We start from the raw sequence: 20074 nt of genomic DNA on the forward strand, positions 1-20074 counted from the left end.
GTCACTTTATACTCAAATAATTGATCCCACAGATTCTGGTGATTTTAACCAGTTCAGCTCGTTTTTAGTTAATAAGTCTTGAAATATTTAATAATGTCGGCTCCCAGGTTCTTCCAGATGGATGCTGACAGTGAACATCACCTGGTGTATATATTATACAAGTAATATTGTATAACCCTAACTGTTACCTACTATATATACAGGTAGTCCCCGGGTTACATACAAGATAGGGACTGTAAGTTTGTTCATAAGTTGAATTTGTATGTACGTCGGAACAGGTAGATTATTTTATTAAATGCAATTAGGACAGATGTTTGTCACAACATACTAGGCAGCGAGGTGTCAGTTACTGTATAAAATCCTCACTGTGAGTTAATCACAAACAAGGAAAAAAAAAAAAAACTTTATGGAGCCTAGACAATCATTAACTTCTGAAGCAAGCTGAGCTTTGACTTGGTCATTAAAGAGTTATAAGATGTTGCAGAACTGCTCAGTCCTTAGGATCACTTACAACCTCAGCCGTGTTTAGCAAATGACTTCTTCTGCAAATCACCCCCCTCCCCCATCAAGCCTCTGTCCTGCACACCAGCAAGCAGGGAAGCCCCATTCATATCTAGGAGTCTTTCTTATGTCGGATGTTCTTAACTCAGGGACTACCTGTACTCAAAAAAAAAACAATATGAATGTAAACTAATGTTAGTATTATTAATATTATTACTACACAGTATGTATATAACGCTGACATTATTACGCAGCGCTGTACAAAGTCCATATTCATGTCACTAGCTGTCGCTCAACAGAGCTCACAATCTAATGTCCCTACTATAGTCATATGTCATTAACATAGTCTAAGGTCAATTTGGGGGAAGCCAATTAACCTAACTGCATGTTTTTCAATGTACTTATTTTTGCATGAACATACAGAAAAACTGCAATTTATAGAAATGCTAATAACCTTAATGGTGTGGGGTTTTTTAAACATTTATTTAAAGTGAAAAAAAAATTAAATTACATGGGCTCAGTTTTTAAATCCTTTTCCTCCTTTTTCAAGATAAAGTATTTTGTATTTTTGATTTAGTTATGATGGGTCACTTTCCCACAAAAATGATGCATTATTACTGGACACCAGTAGATGGTGCTGCTTCTTCATGTAAAGTGTGTAACAAACACAAGGATCATGAGTCTTGTCTCTGTTGGCAAGAGTTTGTTACACACTTTACAACAGGACACAGTGGCATCTACCGGTGTAACCTGGGTATAAACCGACAATCTTTTTCTAATGCCAAATTGCATGGAAAATCAGTTTATAATGAAGTTTAAACACTTATATGTATAGTACACAGAGGGCTCCATAGATTTTGTGTGAATTTATGCTTTGGAGTGTCTTCTGTATTATATAGATTTGCTATTTATAAAGTTGTGTGGTTGCTCTGGAAATGCTTTTGTAAGTAAGATAGATAATACCAGTTGTGTTCTATATCTGTCTCCCACCTATTGGTGGCGCACTCTGCATCTGTCTGCACATTCCTGACCATATCATACCTGCCGGCTCCCCAGGTCAGTATCTTCCCATCAGAGGTCAGCAACACCACATGTTCATTCCCAAGTGCGATCCTCTGAGCCTGGAGTGTGGGTGAGAGCTCCCTGAAGAATGGGGGCTGAGGCAGTAAATATCCATTGCCCACCAAGGGGAACACTAGAAATTAAAAAACAAAAACATAGTAAAATTTATGGCATTATTTAATTAGTGACATTATAAATATAGAAATAACTCCATCCCTCTATTTTATTTATTTATAAACGTGCCAATCAGCTAAAAAAAAGCCCTCACTGTTTAGCAGGATGGCCATGTTTTTAAAGATCGCCACCCGCAGTATTAAAGTGGAACTAAACCCAGCTATACTCAACTGTCCCCGTCACATTGAACATCATCTGTTTTACATATTATAGCAGTAATATTGTAAAACCCTAATTGTTACCTAAGTATATACTCAAATATAAACCGATCTGAATTTAAAACTTTTTTTTGCATCTTAATTTTGCAAGTAAAAGCCTAGGGCACAAAATGTGGCCATCAGGGTGCTGCCATCTTGTTCTTTTTGGTCATCTTGATTGGCCAGGGAAGAATGATGTAACTCCTGGTAAGCGCAAGGGAAGCTGGCAGCCGCCGTTGAGCTGTGCATGCGTTTTTGACAGCTCCAGCGAGCGATCAGGCAGAAGGGACATCATCCCCCTTTCTGCAATAAAACCCTGCCTGGCCGCAGATTTTTAAAGTGGGAACTTTAGTCCGGCTTTAAAGATGGTGAATGTCAGATTTATCCATCCCGATAACCATTTTCAGATCCCGTTAGCCACTTTGATATCGGTGCACACTGCAATGGAGATTGGGGGGTATTTATTCCATAAGCAGCTGCAAGTTTACGGGTACTTATTTCCACAACCTCATCACATGCACGGCTCCAAGACTTGTCTAGAGCTGCCCCGACTCTCTGGAATGGTCTTCCTCGTCCTATTCAGCTTGCTCCTACTTTCTGCTCAATTAAAAGATCCCTCAAAACCCAACACTTTAACCTCACCTACCCATCTTCTTCTGTCTTAAACCCTCACTACTTCCAACCATTCCATATCCCCCCTCCTATTGTGTGTTACTTCCCCCATCTCCTAGATTGTAAGCTCTTCGGGGCAGGGTCTTCCCCTCCTCCTGTGTTATTTAATGTACAGTGCTGCATAATATGTTGGCGCTAAATAAAAACTGTTTATCAATAATAATAATAGTAATATTAATGGGGAAGTGGTGATGAGCAGCTGGAAAAAGTGGCAATCAGTAATCCATTCAATTTGGCCAATTTAGGTTAATTACCAATCACCGCCATAAAAAGACCAATCATCTTTTATATAAACGTTGGTGATCCTTTATCTAATTACAATAAATCGGACCCTTGGATTTCCCATATCTAGACCCTTCCAGTAATTGGCACAATAAAGGACTGCTCAGCGATTTGCATTGTCATGGGCAGAAGAATGGAATTGGGCATTGCTCACCCCATGCCAATGGTGCCCAATATGTGCCAGTCCATCTATAAGTACCAAACCGTTACCTTTGCCTGACTCGGGTGCAGCCGTCACCTCCATCTTCCACATGGGCTCCGGCGGCGTTCCATTGGGATCTATGGAGATGGTGTTCCAGCACTCTGCTCTGTCCTTCCTTAGAAGGACGATGTATTTCTCCGATGGCAGAACATCCTGGCAATCCAAACCATTGAAACAAAGATACCGCCGGGGGGACCCACCCAGGAATCCGGAGAGAAGCAAACGGCCATCCTCTGCAAAATGGAATAGCAGAGGGAAGTTACAGCCAGATCTACTGCAGACGGTAATTTAAATGTCCACATTTGTCTCATTACATGCAAGATACAATTGTTATATTATTGTCTTTGCAATAGGAGAGATGAATTTTCCTACACACCGGACCATATGCAACTAATTCAGGAGCAAAATGTTGCTATTAGTTGTCCTTTAGTTGAGAAATGCTAACTACCTGCTCTCTGGGTGCATATTTGTTTAAATGTTATGTGATGCAGAAATTCCTGCATCAGTGTACCAGCCAAGAAATTGGCATTTCCAGAAGCAGCCAGCAATGCTGAGCCCCATGTGCATGTATAGGGTGCGATATGCTGTGTGGCCACTAGGTGTCGCACCTGTCACACACGCCGAGTAACTCCAGGAGGGGACCGCTTTGATAATCGGCTTCTTCTCGGTATTTGACCCTTTAATCTGAACCGGTTCGTTCACGGGTACAGTTTCCCCCTCTCCGATTTGCCCAAATCCCCTGAAGCCAAACCCGAACCATAGCATGAACGTAACAGGGAAGATCCCGTACAGGGGAACTTCACTATATTTCAAAGCAACACAGAGCTGGCTACGTCATATGCGCATGCGTAAAAAAAGAACTTGCACGCGCCCCCCCCTGCCGAGCAAAATGGAAACTGCAGCCAAAATACAATGATAATGATGATGATGTTGAGAATTTATTAATATTATTATTATTATTATTATTATTATTATTATTATTATTATTATTATTAATAATAATTTATTTTTATTATCATTATTATTATCAATTCTTCTTTGTCTTCTTCTTCTTCCTATTATTATTATTATTATTATTAATAATAATAAACAGGATTTATTTAGCAACAACATATTATACAGCGCTGAACATTAAATGAGGGGTTGCAAATGACAGACAGTGACACCAGAGGGGGAGAGGAGCCTACCCAAAAAGCTTACAATCTAGGAGAATTTCTTTATATTGTCCAAACCTGAGCAGATTTTATACTATACTGAGATCGGTTCATTGTGTATTTTCCCTACTTGTATGCGTAATAAAATATTATTGTCATAGTCCTAGTATATTAATATCATTATAAAGTATAGGTAAACTAAAATATGTATACTTTAAATTTTCATTGCAAAAGTCTTCAACAATGCCAAAAATACTACCTGGTGATCCTGCCAATGAAGGCAGGCACTTCCAAATACAATGTGCCTAGACTTTGTCCCTGACTCCCAGTGGTTCTCAAACGTTGGCATCCTTAAACCTTAGAGTCTGCCGCAGGCTCAGCTTTGGTCCAATCTGTTGCCACTCAACTATTTTTTGCATGCAGCTAAATCTGATCGGTGCATGGTTCCAAAAAGCAACATATCAGTTTTGGCTATGTGGTTATTTGTCCACCCTTAGGAATGTTGTCTTGGTGTCACCTTTGACTCGGCCCTCTCATTTACCCCCAATATTCAGAATATTTCCAGGTCCTATCACTTTCACCTGCGCAACATCTTCAAAATCCCCCCCTACCTGTCCCCCCAGACCACCAAACTCCTTGTACACGCACTTATCATCTCTCGTCTGGACTACTGTAACCTCCTCTTCTCTGGTATTCCACTAACCCGACTCTCCCCTCTACAATCTATTATGAATGCTGCAGCCAGACTCATCCATCCTTCCCACCGCTCCTCTTCTGCTGCATCTCTTCATTGGCTTTCATTTCACCTTAGAATCAAATTCAAGCTCCTGTGCTTTGCCTTCAAATCCCTCCACAGTTATTGTCCCACTTACATTTCTGCCCTGATAGAAAAATATTCCCCTAGCTGCTCTCTTCTCTCCTCCAATGTCCTACTAATGACTTCCTCACTCATAACCTCATCACACGCACGGCTCCAAGACTTTTCTAGAGCTGCTCCAACTCTCTGGAATGGTCTTCCTCGTCCTATTCGGCTTGCTCCTACTTTCTGCTAATTTAAAAGTGCCCTAAAACCCATCTTTTCAAACTGGCCTACTCGTCTTTTTCTATCTCCTAAACCCTCTCTACTTCCCACCACTACATATCTTCCCTCAAATTGTGTAATACTTCGCCCACCTCCTAGATTGTAAGCTCTTTGGGGCAGGGACATCTCCTCCTCCTTCTGTGTCACTGTCTGTCATATGTTGGTGCTATATATATCCCGTTTATTATTATTAATAATAATAATAAAATAATATTAATAATATGGTTGCAGTCACATGCAAATCTGGTTACCCATGGGGCTATCTGCTGCAAATTGCAAATCTGAAAGAGATGACGACGATCATGCAGCAATTCCCTTGCTCCCGTCCCCCAACAAATAAACAATATAACACCTCCATGGTGTGAAATGTACTAGTGGACCTGTGTGTCTGGGGATGTGTTGTAGACTGATGATAACATATAGAGCTTGTACTGTGGTTTATCCGCACTGGCAAGTGGAATCTTGATGGAAACACACAATCCTAAACTGCATTCCATCTATCTCTGGTTGCACTCTTTACCTACAGCTGGTGCAGGACTAAAGTCAGTGCATGTATGTGAGCCTTTTTCATAATGTGCAAGTGTATGTATTATATCTGCACACTATGCTGCTTACCTTACAGCAATACCTTGTCTCTCCTTCCAGAGTAACTATATTCAATGAAAACAAACTCAATCGGGCCGGTCCTTTATTTGTAGAAGGGACAGGTGATGTCCCTTTTGCAATAAAATAAATCTACCTGTCAGATCGCAGTTTTTTTTAAATTCACTCCCATTGTGGTCACCAGTATCATCCTCTCTTATTCCTTGAATTTTGGCCATTTGATTGGTCAGTCATTAGGTTTTTTCAGTCCCAGCAGCCCTGAGGGATGTCAGGAAACCTTGCATTGTATGCTGAGATGGGAATATGCAGCTTAGCATTCAGGTAGGTAAGTAGGTTTTATTGCAGAAGGCACATCGCCTGCCCCTTTCTGCAAAAAAAGACCTGGATGCTCCCAAACTTTCAAAGTGAAATCATAGTTCTGCTTTCATTGTTCTTTCAGGTTTGGAGTCTGCAAGAAGTAACTCTATGCATAAAAAATGACTTCTTCCCATTGCTGAGTAACTTATTTGCATTGGAGTTCCCCTATACTCTGAGCTGTGTTTGCATATTTATTAAACATTTAGGACATAAGGGACACCATAGTGTCTTCCATAGACAAAACGAGGCCATTATTTTGTAATTGGGGGCATTTAAAAGCCAGATAGCACAAAGCAGTGAAGATTTTCTATCCATTGCTGTTCTGTCTTGGAGATTATATGAAGGAGAGTCTGTGTATAGCTAATAGCAGTGCATGTACAGTGCCAGCCAAACTTCATATAAATCAGACAAGTCCTTATTATATCTGCAGAACAGAAATGGGCAGCATGGTGGCTCAGTGGTTAGCACTCTGGCCTTTGCAGCACTAGGTCCCAGGTTGTAATCTTGGCAAGGACACTATCTGCATGGAGTTTGCAGGTTTTCTCCGTGTTTCTGTTGGTTGCCCCTGGGTTTCCTCCCACATTCCAAAAACATGCAGTTAGGTTAATTAGCTTTCCCCCATAATTAATCTTGGACTGTATTAAAGACATGTGACTATGGTGGGGACATTAGATTGTGAGCTCCTTTGAGGAACAGCTAGTGACATGACTATGGACTTTGTACAGCACTGTGTAATATGTCAGCGCTATATAAATACTGTGTAATATTAAGTGGTGACACCATATACCACTGCCCGAAGATTTCTAGTATTTTCCCCACAGAATGTTATAAGCTGAGTGGGATGAAGCTGTAGGTGAGTGGCAACCCCTGTACTATGACCCAACTTTTCATAAATCAGCCAAAAAGAGCCGGGTGGTTATTGAAAAGTGCTGGGTGGTGCGCCCAGCTAAAAGGGGCTGGGGAGATCACTGGATTGTTGTCCCACAGGACAGTAAGGAGGGGAAAATCTCTCAAACATGCACACAGACAGCAACGGGAACCTGTTGTGTCTGTCTGTCTATCTATCTATCTATCTATCTATCTATCTATCTATCTATCTATCTATCTATCTATCTATCTATCTATCTATCTAGCATGCATTCCAGTGTACTGAGGTGCAGTTGTGTTTCTTTACTCCGTTAGGATACACCTGAAAATGAACAGCAAGGCACCACATCATGTATACAGTGTTATTGGACTGCAAGAAAACCTGTGCATGGACCTTTAATTTTAATGGACCAAATAATTTTGCTCAGCACTTTATTTGTATAAATAAAACTTTTCTGTTTATTTATTCTTTTGATTTACAAGGTTGGTACATTATTTTCATTGCATGGTGCATGTTTTTTTTCGTTTTTAGCTTGTCATAAGAAAAAAACAGAAGTAAAACGAAAATAATGGAATGGAAAAAAAGCAGTGCATTGTAATGTGCATAGTGATACAAGACTAAGGAAATGTAAAAACTCAAAAGAAACAATTCAATGAGCAAACATACAGCAGCACGCCTCATCTGACACTTATCATTTCATCAGGGTCAGACAACAACTAGAAGGTCAGATGATTGCAGAAAAAAATCTTAGAATGACTTTTACAGCAAAGTAAATGGGCAGCATGGTGGCTCAGTGGTTAGCACTCTGGCCTTTGCAGCACTGGGTCCCAGGTTAAAATCTCGGCCAAGACACTATCTGCATGGAGTTTGCAGGTTTTCCCTGTGTCTGCGTGTGTTTACTCGGGTACTCCGATTTCCTCCCACTTTCCAAAAACATGCAGTTAGGTTAATTGGCTTCCCCCCCAAAATTGACCTTAGACTGTGTTTAAGACATTTGAATATGGTAGGGACATTAGATTGTGAGCCCCTACAATTAGTAACATGACTATAGACTTAGTACAGAGCTGCATAAAATGTTGGCGCTATTAATTAATACTAATAACCAGTTTCCTGTGCCGCTTTAGGTTTAAAGTTACAGAATTCTACCGTACAGTACACTTTGATCCCAATCTAAAGAACTGACCCAACAACTAGTATTCATGTAGACCAGTGTTTCTTTTTAACACGGGGGAACCCTTGAAATAAGTTTCAGGTCTTTGGGGAACCCCTTCTATAATTAATTTATCCATAGCTCACAGTATATTAGTGTGAACAGTGGGAAGGATGCCTCTTACATTGCTGGCTATTGGGAAGAATGTCACCATTACAGACAGCCAAGAAGATCATTGGTGCCACTTAAACTGACCTGAGAGGTACAAAGTGTCATTGCTCCCTAGGAACCCCTAGAAACCTTTGGAGGAACCTTGGTTGATAAACAATGCTCTAGACCTTACACAAACATCGAAACGTACCTTCACTAGCAGCACTCTGCATCCTCAGCTAATATCACTGCTCAGCAGGCTGCTCGTACACTTCCTACTTTAAGGCACATAAACTGTAAAAGTCGTTTATTCAACACAAAATAAACAAAAGATGAAATAAATTATCAGTTTTATGTTTTATATAAAAAGACATAAAAGTGCATTTTTTACATTTCATCAAACGCTCTTATAACATGTTTAAAGATTTGGTACCCCTTCACACTTCAGGGGGATTTTAGTTGTCATGAAACCTATTGGTGTGTTTATAAAATCAGTGAATCTGACATTTAAAGAAACATTCCCTGATGGAGAATTAAATTGTGGTTATTGAAGCACATGGATCTGGAAGAATCTCCACCAGGGAATGTCAGATTCACAGATTTATAAATACAGCGTATTGTGTTGCAGCATTTTAATTTCCCTTCAATCAACACGCACTTAAATTTCCTCCTATGGAATTGTTAGTATGTCAGTTACAAGTAAAATGGTTACAGCTTCTCATAGCAAGCAGCAGATTAAAATTATGTACAACTTTGTCTCTGGAAGCCGATGGGTATTTGTTCCCCTTCAACAAGAAATATCTGCCAGACACTGCAAGAATTTCACAAAGTGGAATCCCCGGCAAACAGTTGAGGAAGGCCTGGAAACTTCCTCTTAAAACCTTGAAAATGGGTCTTGCTTGACACTGGGCATGGACAACGTGTCTGCTGAAACGAAGCTCAGTGAAAATTTGGAGGCACCAAGTGGGGCGAGAAATAGGAGACCATGACAGACCGAAAGCGTTTTTCACCAAGCACAAGAGGTAGTTAGGACTGAAACAAGAGGGGCTGGAGCTGTTCTTCAAAACAAGCCATTACTGACCTATCTAGCTGTATGTAGTGGCAAGTACTTCATTCTAAAAAATCACAACTCTGATTTTGGTTTTTAACAGCTTAGAAACACCTGTTGCATGTTTACATTGCAGGGATATGTTTCTATAGAACGTAAAAAAAGAAAGAAGAATAATGTTGGTGTCTCTGCTGTGATTTTTACTAAAGAGTAATTTCTCCACAATGCCTAGAGCTAAAGAGGTGGAAGAAGCTTTGTTGTACAGCTTTTACCTACTTTCAGACATAATTACTTAAGTATGCACAGGTTGAAAGCTATAATCAGAGCTAAAGCAATAATATCTGAATACAAGATATAATGCTATTCTTAAATACATGTTTGGGTCCCATGTGTATTTCTTTAAATCTGTGCAGTAATCCATGACAAAATAACTCCTCTGTATAGAGGTTTCCTATAATAAAGGCTGCTCGCTGCTGTTCTGTCTCCTTGGACAGGGTGCACGATCTTGTATTTACCGCTCTGTAATTTTATAAAAACAGTTTATAGTGAAATGATCTAACGGGTCCCACCCACAGCTTTGTGATCAGGGTATGCTGAGCTCAGTGATGGGCTCACCAATACTTTTACAAGATAAACCCTAGTTTTGCTCGGGTATATGGTGCACACAATGTGGAGGTAAATTGTTAGTAACTTTAAATAAATATATTTGTTATGTGCCATGCTTAGATTAAAAAAAAAATTAACTTGAATTACATAAAACCAATAAATGTTTAATCAACTTTGCCTTGTTTAGGTCTTACAATCACCTGTCCACAATCTTGAACAGGTCCATACAGTGTGCGCCATAAGCAACAGTACAGCTTCCTTTGGAAATTCTGCCAACAATTCTTTTGCACATGTAGAGGCAAATCCCATCCGTTACTATGTAGTGGCTATCTATTGTTAGGTGGCATCACAAATGGCCTCTCCATAGCTATGAATTTCATTGGGTCCATGCTTGTGCAGAAGACTTCAGGACTGGCTGAGTTTCCAATGGTGGCTATGAGGTTCCCTGTGGTCCACACGAGCTATGTCTGGATCATGGGCAGGTGAATATAAAACCTTAGGCTGTGTACACGTTAGAGTTTTGTAGTTGAAAACGATCTTTCACGATCTTCAACAACAAAAGATGAGTGAACAAATGCTGTACAAACAGCGCCGTTTTGTTCCATGGAGAGGGGAGAGCACGAGCGAGTGGCACCCCGCTGCGCTCTCCTCCTTTCACTTTCATTGCAGTCTTCCGTTGGTCGTGGATCCGCAAGGATGGATCCATGAGCAACGTTGGACAGGCACTGTACATGTCAGATTCTCCTCCGAGACAAGCCTCATGCGCACTTAGACGTAGGCTACGTACACGTCAGATTATTCTCGTCCGATAATCACCTCAGGGCTGATATCGGATGAGAATCTAGCATGTGTACAGCGCTCGTCGTTCATGGACCCGTCCTGGCATATCCACGAACTACGAATGATCGTAATAGAAGCAAAGGGGAAAGAGAGCTGCGGGTTGCCTCTCCGTCCTTCTCCCCCCTTCATAGAGCAGAACGGCGCTGTATGTACAGAGCTCTTTCAGTCTTTTGTCGTTGGAAAGTATCGTGAAAGATCCTTTACAACAAATATTGAACGTGTGTTCGTAGTCTTAGCTACGCACACACGTCCAACGGTTCTCGCCCGGTAAATCGTGTGTACAGCGCCAGTCGCCCATTGTCTGAACAACCGTCTTAGCAGATTCGCAGACAATGGACGACTAACGATCCTAATGCAAGGGAAGAGGGGGAGCGCGCAGCAGGGTGCCGCTTCATCGCTCTCCCCTCCCCTCTGCGTACAGCAGAACAGTGCTGTATGTACAGCACTCATTCATGCATCGTGCAGTGCTAGTCGATGGAAAGGATTGTGAAAGATCCTTTCCAACGACTATTATTACACTTGTGTATGTGGCTTTAGTTTGTTGCGAATGGTAAAAGGAGTCTTTAAAAGGACAACTGTATGAAATTAAAAAGTTATCCCTTATGTTAGTGTACTTAAAAACTTTGCCTTAACTGTAATTAAACTAAATCTCCTACCCTTATTACTGCAAGGGACTAATAGTCTGAAACGTATTTGCACCCCTTTCCGCAAACCAAAAGCACAGTTACGTTTTCTGAAGCACATACAAAAAGCTTGTTATTACCAGCACTTTGATGAATCACCTCATACCTTCAGCAGTAGGCGAAGCTCTTACATGCCAGAAATGCTGCTATTAAAATTATATGGATGCACATATCAGCATCATTTCAAAGGAAGAACCTGGGGGAATATCAAAAGGTACAAATATTTAAATTAAGACTTTAAGAAGGTCATGATGGGGGATTTTTTTCTATCCATCTATCAGTATAATGCTATACTGCTGGTAAAGACAGATAAAACCCTCCTACATTCAGCAGTTATTGTACACACATTCATCATCTGTACATATGAGCAGGATGATGTTCTGTTCTTCAAACCTCCACTGCAAATCAGGAAAGATTTGCACTGTGAAAAAAAAAGAAAACCTTTGACTTGCCATTGTCTAGTTAAGTGTGGACAAGCTTAGGTGAGTGACTAATCACTACCTTGGAACAGTGCAGAAGTAAAAATTTAGTCATACCCTATCATGTATCAAAAAGAATTCAATCTCGTTTAAGGTTAGGGACACTTTTGGTCCAAATGTTCTTCGTACAGTCTTATGTATCTGCCAACTGGAATACAATACAGAGAATGTTGCACGAAAATTTGCAATCCTTAGTCAGACACGTTGGGTTTAATTAATCCATACTCTACAGCTTTGGTCAGACAATCTTGTGCAATTTGTGCTACTGATTTTTTCTTTTCATCTTCTTTGTTCTTTGCAAGGACAGTCAGGATCTCGAATGTTTCACTTTCCATTAACTTCTGTGCCAGCTCCTTGTCTGCGGTCATCATGTTCAGGACGATGACAGCCCCTCGATGCTGCAGATCTATGTTCTCACTGAGAAGCAGAGACTGCAAGATTTCCAGCCAGTGAGCACTCTGCAAAGATAAATATATATTTATTATATTAAGGATATTATATGAAAACATGGCCATACTAGAAATAATTGAAATATTAGATACAAAATAAAAACCAATAAACAATATAACACAAAATACATTTTTATGATTGCCTAAAAACTCTTTTTTTGAAGTCCATTGACGTACACAGCAGGGGTTATACCGCTACCTACAAAGAATCAGACACTAAAACTACTACTACCAGCATGTCTGAGTGTTTAAAGCAGTACTAAGCATATGATTATAAATATTGGGGGCCTGTGTACGTCAATAAACTGCAAGAAAAGGATTTTACAGCAAGTACAAAAATACGATTTTCTTTCTAATCTATTGAGAGAAACAGCAGGTCTTTCATATTCAGGACAACCAAAAGAGGTAAAAGTGAGAAGTGAGGCAATGGCAGACATAGCAGATTCAATGCAAAAGGTCTGGACTTGACTGTAGACATTCAGATTTGTAGGAGATAAAACATAGGACAACCAGTTTGCTAATGGTTAAAGCCTTGAAACCACTTTGCTGCTGAAAAAAAAAAACTGGAGCAATGACACCTTTATTCAGAAGGGGATTGACTAAGATTTGCTAATCTGTTTGGTGGCACAGGAAGATTTAAGGTGAGAAAAAAGGGGGCCAGTTTGTAGCCCAATGAGAGCATCTGGTACACCTGGCCAAGATTAACAAATGTCTCCAGAAACTGGGGACAGCTTTATGTTGAGAAAGGTTTCGATAATGTCTTGGCAGATTTTAAGCCCCCGATCTTACAGATGGATTGGAATCCACACTTTGCTTGCAGCTTAGGTACTGAAAAAACAAACTGGACATTTTTGTAGAAGAACAAAAAAAAAAAGGGAGGGAGGGGGGCGGTGGTATAAGTCTGTTCCTTCCAATCGCTCCACTAATAGTACTTTATAACAGAACCAATAGTTTTTCCAAAATCACTCCCTTGAGGGTCATACGAATCAAATGCTTCTTCCACAAAGGTTGTGAAGTCTAGCACTTATTAATAAAAATGAAGGGCAGGGGCAGTCTGGCAAGAAAAGAATTTTAGAGAGTACAATGCAACAGATGAGTTCTTAGAAGGCCTGAGTTTTGTCCAGTAGAAAGGTAAGAACCTTTAACAATTTTTGTTTTTTTTAGTATATCCTACCCAAACAAAGTTCGGTAAGGATGTTGCTAATTTCTAATAAAGAAAAAAGTTGGATATAAAGGGGAAATAGGTAAAAAAACAACTTCCTAGATTAAAAAGAGTGAAGACTGAAATCAACAGACAGTTGCTTTTGGAGTGGTGCACACAATAACTGTAAAAGTCTTAACCTGAGTGTGATAGAAGGAGAAAGCCACTTAGAGGCAAGAGCAACAGTCAAGGAATTTATTAATACAGAATCTCGGTTACATGTATATCCGAGAATTTACACAGAAAAGGTGTGGGAGTGAGTTTATGGTCTTTGCTATCAGTCAGCACATAACTGGGCAATTTTGGCCATAACGTTGCTTTTTATGACTGTAGTATAATGTGTTGGTAAAATGAGAGCTGGGAGCACCCGGTACAGCAGAACTGTTCCCTATGGCTAGGTACACATGTGCAATGGTTCTCGTTCAATAATCTGCTCAGGGCGGATATCTAACGAGAATCTTGCTTGTGTACAGTGATTGTCATACATCGTCTGAACGACCTGGCGGATCCACAGAAGATGGATGACGAATGATCGTAATGGAAGTAAAGGGAAAGAGCACAGTGGGGTGCTGCTCCGTCGTTCTCCCCCTTACCCTCCCCATAGAGCAGAATGGTGCTGTATGCACAGCGCTCGTTCATGCAACATGCAGTCATTTGTCATTGAAAGGATCGATCCTTTCCAACGACAATTATTGCACATGTGCAAAGTGTGAAAGGAGATATGCTGTGGCCTTTGATACTCACAAAACCCAGACAGCTGAGGATATGAGAATTGATTGGCCAGAGGTGACCAGCAATTGTAGGTTGGAAGGAATGGATAGAAGTCCCACGTGGCTTTTACAATCAGTAACAGGAAAGGGAGATACTTCCTTATTGCTGTATGCCAGGAAGAGAAGTGCAACAAACCAGCCAGCAAGTAATATCATTGTTCAGTCCCACAGTGATAACCCCTTCTGCAGCAGGAACTTTTAGGAAACAGAAATGTAAAATTATACAGCAACATGTTTATTTGAGCAGCTCAGCATGAGACTTCAGAGACAGAGCAAAGTACTAAGGCAATGCAGCAACTTTTACAATTATGAAAAGGGCGTACTCTGAACCCAGCACAGGAAAGTCACTTCAAGACTTTCCCTGCATTGTCCAGTTGAGCGAGGTCCAGACATGGCACTTCAAAAGGTAGGTTATAGAGAGCCTAGCCAAATACATGTGGAGTCTTGACTGAAAAAAAAGTGCTATCAAAAATATGTTAGTCTTTAATACAGCAGAGCTGAAAAAACTTTCCTAGGACATTACCAAAAACTTGCAGCTTTGATCTGAATTGCCCATGTCAGTATTTGAACCTGTACCAAAATAGAAGTGAAAAATTTGCTTCTCTTACCACTTGTGGAATCTTTTGGCACATCTTTGGCTGTAGAGAGGTCAGCATGGCAACACAACCAGCAGCAGCGCGGCGTAGACGTTCGTCATCCTCTCCACTGTATAAAACAACGAGTTTCAGGCGATCTGTTCCCTCTGCCATAAAAAGGTTTTGTACCTGCAGTAGAAGAAGCAATCTCACTTGAGTGTTGGTGCGAGAATAACCATCATTATGTAGTAGGTAAAAACTGACTGCTAGCAACTCGATCTCTATAGAGCCCCTACAATGGTGGTTTCCAATTTTACCAATCCATCCAATGTAAAAATCATAAACTGTAAGCTCTTTGGGTCGGGGCCCTCTCCTCGATCACGGTCTGTATCTGTGTGTCATTTTCAACCCCTTATTAGCGCTGCATAATATGTTGGCTCTATACATATCCCATTCAATAACATTATTAATAAACTGCCCTTAGCAATCAGCAAGGATCCCTACCTTTTGTAACTAATGATTGAGAAAACTGGCATCCAGTTTATTGTTATATGCATTACCACAACCTATTTCACCTGCATTGAAAAAGTCAATTGATTTGTTTTCAGTTCTCAGTAATATTCTGTACACTATTTTGATAGTTCTTACACACACTTCTAGCAAACTGCATAAACACAGGAATTTTTGAGTTGAAAGGGGAAAAAAAAAACTCTAATGCTAACACCTATTCTCAGCTTTCTGGGTTGAAATTTGAAATACTGTTCAATAAAAGTGCTGGTTTGCTGTTTCTTCAGAATACATTGAGAAAGGTCTATCTCTCACCTCTTCACTCATGGCCATGTTGCACATACATTCAGTTGCAGCTGCTTTGATCATTTGATGCTCCTCAAACATATACCCTTCAATCATGGGTACTGCCTTTTCCTTAATGATTTTACCTCTGCAAGACAGAACACAAAGTATTTAAGAAATGTTGCAATATAAAAAAAAACGACCTTAGACTGTATTAAAATACATTTGACTATGGTAGGGACATAAATTTGTGAGCTCCTTTGAGGGACAGTTAGTAACATGACTATGGACTTCGTACAGTGTTGCGCAATATGTCGCCGCTTTATAAATACTGTGTATTAATAATAATATATAAATGCATTGCCCCCCTTAAAATTTGTCAATTTAATTATTAAAAAACTGATATTTGTTAAAGTAACTCACCTTAGCCTCTCACTGATTCCTGCTAGGTTTGTTAATGCCATCAGAGCCTCAAAGTTCTGTAGGCCGGTTCTGGTAAGGTGAAGGAGACTGACCAATGGTCGGACAACCTCGTATATCTGGTAGTACAAAACAAACATTAGAATGCAAAATACAATCCCTGGTTTGTCACTGGAGAAGCTGTATCATAATATAACCCAAAAGACTTTGAGCCCGATTTATTAAAGCTCAGAAGGCTGGAAAGAATACACTTCCATCAGTCAAGCTGGGTGATCTAGCAAACCTGGAATATACCTGGTCCAGGACTTAAAACAGTTGCTGGCAAATGACTTTGAAGAAACCCATTCCTGGTTGGTTGGATCACCCAGCTCCACTGATGAAACTTTATCCTCTCCAGCCTTGAAGAGCTTTAATAAATCAGGATCTTTCAGTTCAATATTGAATAACCACTGCTTCTTTTTTTTTTTTTACACAGCAAGTCCTGCCACTAGTTCTGACAGACAGGAATTGCCAGTAATAGCAGTGGACTACATGCTCATATTCACAATGCTGAAGCCTAATGAACAGCAAGTGGTTATAGACATTCATCCCCCAAATTGTTTTTTTAAAGTATTCTTCTGAGGAAAGAAAACACTTTGCAGAAATGACAGAATTGTGACCCCAACCCCAGTACCAATAAAAGGCTTTTTAAGATTTGGCTATTTGTCAAAAAAACATCAATCGAATGACCGGAGCACAAAATAACTTAACTGAAGGCATGAAATCATTTATGGTGCAGACTAAACATTTTCAGTACTCAGTATTCAAGAACATAACTATCCCTAAAATGTTCGTTTCAGAAATTAGCTACTATGAGAGAGGGAAGATCCTATAAGAAAATATGTTGCACTGCATGTTAATATGTATGTGTCTTATTAAGATATACAGAATTATGTGAATGTAATATTATGATTAATAATATTGCGAAGGTTGAATATCCCTCTAAAGAAGCAGAGAATTGTCTGTGAAACGCGTTGAATGAGAATGAGGGGAATATGTTGTTTTTAATTGAACTGACATAATGTTTTGTCAAAATAATGTGTTATTTATAGTTACAGATTTCATTATTCTAAAATATAATAAAAAATAATTAAAAAAAATTACCGTATTTTTCGGACCATAAGACGCACTTTTTTTCCTCCTAAAGTGGGGGGAAAATCAGGGTGCGTCTTATGGTCCGAATGCAGAGGTACAGGGGCATATTTTTTTACTTACCTGTGTCCCCGCCGGTCCTCTGTCTGTTTTCCTCCTGTGTTCCAGCGTGCGGCACTTGTGCCCGCCCACGAAGGCGGCGCCGATCAGCATTCATCAAATCAATCGGCGGCGCCTTCGTGGGCGGGCACAAGTGCCCCACGCTGGAACACAGGGGAACACAGGAGGAAAACAGACAGAGGCTGATAGCAGCCAGTGTCTGTGTTCCTCCTCTGTGTTCCCCTGTGTTCCAGCGTGCGGCACTTGTGCCCGCCCACGAAGGCGGCGCCGATCAGCATTCATCAAATCAATCGGCGCCGCCTTCGTGGGCGGGCACAAGTGCCCCACGCTGGAACACAGGGGAACACAGGAGGAAAACAGACAGAGGCTGATAGCAGCCAGTGTCTGTGTTCCTCCTCTGTGTTCCCCTGTGTCCCAGCGTGCGGCACTTGTGCCCGCCCATGAAGGCAGCGCCGATTGATTTGATGAATGCCGATCGGCGCCGCCTTCATGGGCGGGCACAAGTGCCGCACGCTGGATCTCAGGGGAAATCAAATGAATTTTTTTTTTTCTTGTTTTCCCGTGCGGAAAACCTGGTGCGTCCTATAGTCCGGAGCGTCTAATGGTCCGAAAAATACGGTATTTCTCAGGATTTATGAAAAGTGAATTTATTTCTAGTTATATGGGATGTTTGCTATGATCAAACTACTGAATCCAAATTCTCTCAATATTAAATAAATGTTTCAGCTACTAAAAATTATTAGGTCTGCTGGGGTTTTTGCACTTAAAATTTCTGAACATTTCTAATTCAAGCACTAATATTTTTCAAAAAATGTGTCAGCATATACACACGCCCAAAAGTTACTTTATTCCACCCGAATAACAAATCACTGTCAAACCCCAACCGGAGCATAAACCCAAACATTTAACTACAACACACCCTGTAAAACCAGCACCTTACCTGTATCTCATAAATCTGAAATGTATATATTCACATAGATGAACACAATGTTTGTCACAGTAATAGTAAAAGCAGTATTATTATCATGTCAGAAATATCATGTACCTAACAATCAGTAAAGTGTGCACAACACAGTGGGCTCAGAGGCTAACACTGGGGTGCCAGGTTCAAATCTTGATCAGGATGTTTGCAACACTCCAGTTTTCCCCCCACGTCACAAAAACATACCGTAGGTCAATTGACTCAAAATTAGCATTGAAAGGAATGTTCAGGACATTAGACTGTGACTATGATACAGACATTGATTGTTAGCTCCTCAGGGACAGTTACTGACATGAATATGGACAGATATGTGCAATAAAAAAATAACCAAACTCGTCTCATTCTTAAGATCTTACCCTTTCACCTGGAAAAGCAATTTCAGGGTTTGAGGTTATAGTTATCTTGGCTAGTGCTTGTGCTGCCTTGGTTTTTCCTACTTCTGTCCCTTCCAATGCTAGCGGTATTAAAGCCTGAAACAAAACAGATCATATAAATTAGCACAAGTGTTATATGCTCATTAAGACAAAGCAAAAGCATCTATGCAAGTGAAGAATTAGTGACAGTGATGTGACAATGGTGCATTTTGTGGTGCAATGAGTAACAGTTTACCCAATGAGGCTACCATCCTATCACTTGTTTATTAATGTTATAGATAGCTGTGTCTGCTACTATATACCCCACGACAGACAAGTTATATTATACAGAAATATCCCCAGCCTTTCTTGTTTGTAACACATCTTTAGTGCTCTCTAGAGACACAATGCTATTAATCAGTCAAAGCATAGCACTGGTCTGCCCAAGAGTATTAAGTCAATCCATCATCACATTATCAACCCTCAGTCTATAACCCCATAAACAGCGAACAACTCAGTGCTATAGTCTGTCATCTACCTAAGGCCTCAGACCGATACAGAAGTAGTAAATGTCCCACTCTAAAGTTCTACTTTGAATTTTAATTTAAAGTTTCAATTAGAAAAATGACCATCAATTGTCAAACATAATTAACTGAAGATTTATTACAATCTAAAATCAGAAGCAGAATGAAAACTCATTACCTTTCCTCCTCCTTGAGCTACAACATTTCCACGTTCATCAGGTTTTTCTACTAAAGCCAAGAAGACTCTAGAGAAAAGAGGAAAAACGAAGAGATTTGAGGGGGGTTGGCGGTCACAGATATGCAGCAAGTCTGAGGAAAAGTCAAAATACTTGATATGGGTGCTTGTACCCAGCCAGCAACTCAAAAAGCACTGAAGCCAAATAGCATGCCAGTTAGTGCCAATTTCATTTGGGAGTTCCATCTATAGAAGCCTACATATTCATCTAGGTTTCATTTAAGGGGAGTATAAAAGTTATTAGATAAAGCAGAACTAAACACAGCTAAACTCACCTGTCCTTTATTATCTTTTTCTTGCTTCTCTTGTAACTTTTGGCCAACTTGATTGGACAGGCTGGGATTATGCAACTCCTGTGTGCTTCATTCAATTCCGGCAAGCACAGGGGAATCCGGGGTTGCCAGGTATCCTGG

At 40.3% G+C, this 20074-nt stretch overlaps 2 protein-coding genes across 3 annotated transcripts in view; both read right to left on the reverse strand.

Annotated features, from left to right (window-relative positions):
- The window catches only part of RCCD1 (RCC1 domain containing 1), a gene marked incomplete in the record, with an annotated part of 11385 nt that extends 7456 nt beyond the window's left edge, over window positions 1-3929 (reverse strand). The window contains 3 exon segments of the mRNA XM_072402750.1: window positions 1543-1696; window positions 3099-3323; window positions 3699-3929. Of these exon segments, the coding sequence (XP_072258851.1) occupies window positions 1543-1696; window positions 3099-3323; window positions 3699-3855 (536 nt within the window).
- A 3654-nt stretch (window positions 3930-7583) lies between these two features.
- UNC45A (unc-45 myosin chaperone A) overlaps window positions 7584-20074 on the reverse strand; it is a 28309-nt gene continuing 15818 nt past the window's right edge. For both annotated transcript variants that reach the window (XM_072402752.1, XM_072402753.1), the window contains 6 exons: window positions 19605-19671; window positions 18906-19019; window positions 16320-16435; window positions 15927-16044; window positions 15138-15293; window positions 7584-12567 (listed from right to left, as the gene is read on the reverse strand). In XM_072402752.1, coding sequence (XP_072258853.1) covers window positions 12301-12567; window positions 15138-15293; window positions 15927-16044; window positions 16320-16435; window positions 18906-19019; window positions 19605-19671 — 838 coding nt within the window. In that variant the 3' untranslated portion in view covers window positions 7584-12300. The remainder of the gene's footprint in view (window positions 12568-15137; window positions 15294-15926; window positions 16045-16319; window positions 16436-18905; window positions 19020-19604; window positions 19672-20074) is intronic.

Source organism: Pyxicephalus adspersus, chromosome 2, assembly GCF_032062135.1.
Source record: "Pyxicephalus adspersus chromosome 2, UCB_Pads_2.0, whole genome shotgun sequence".
Classification (NCBI taxonomy): domain Eukaryota; kingdom Metazoa; phylum Chordata; class Amphibia; order Anura; family Pyxicephalidae; genus Pyxicephalus; species Pyxicephalus adspersus.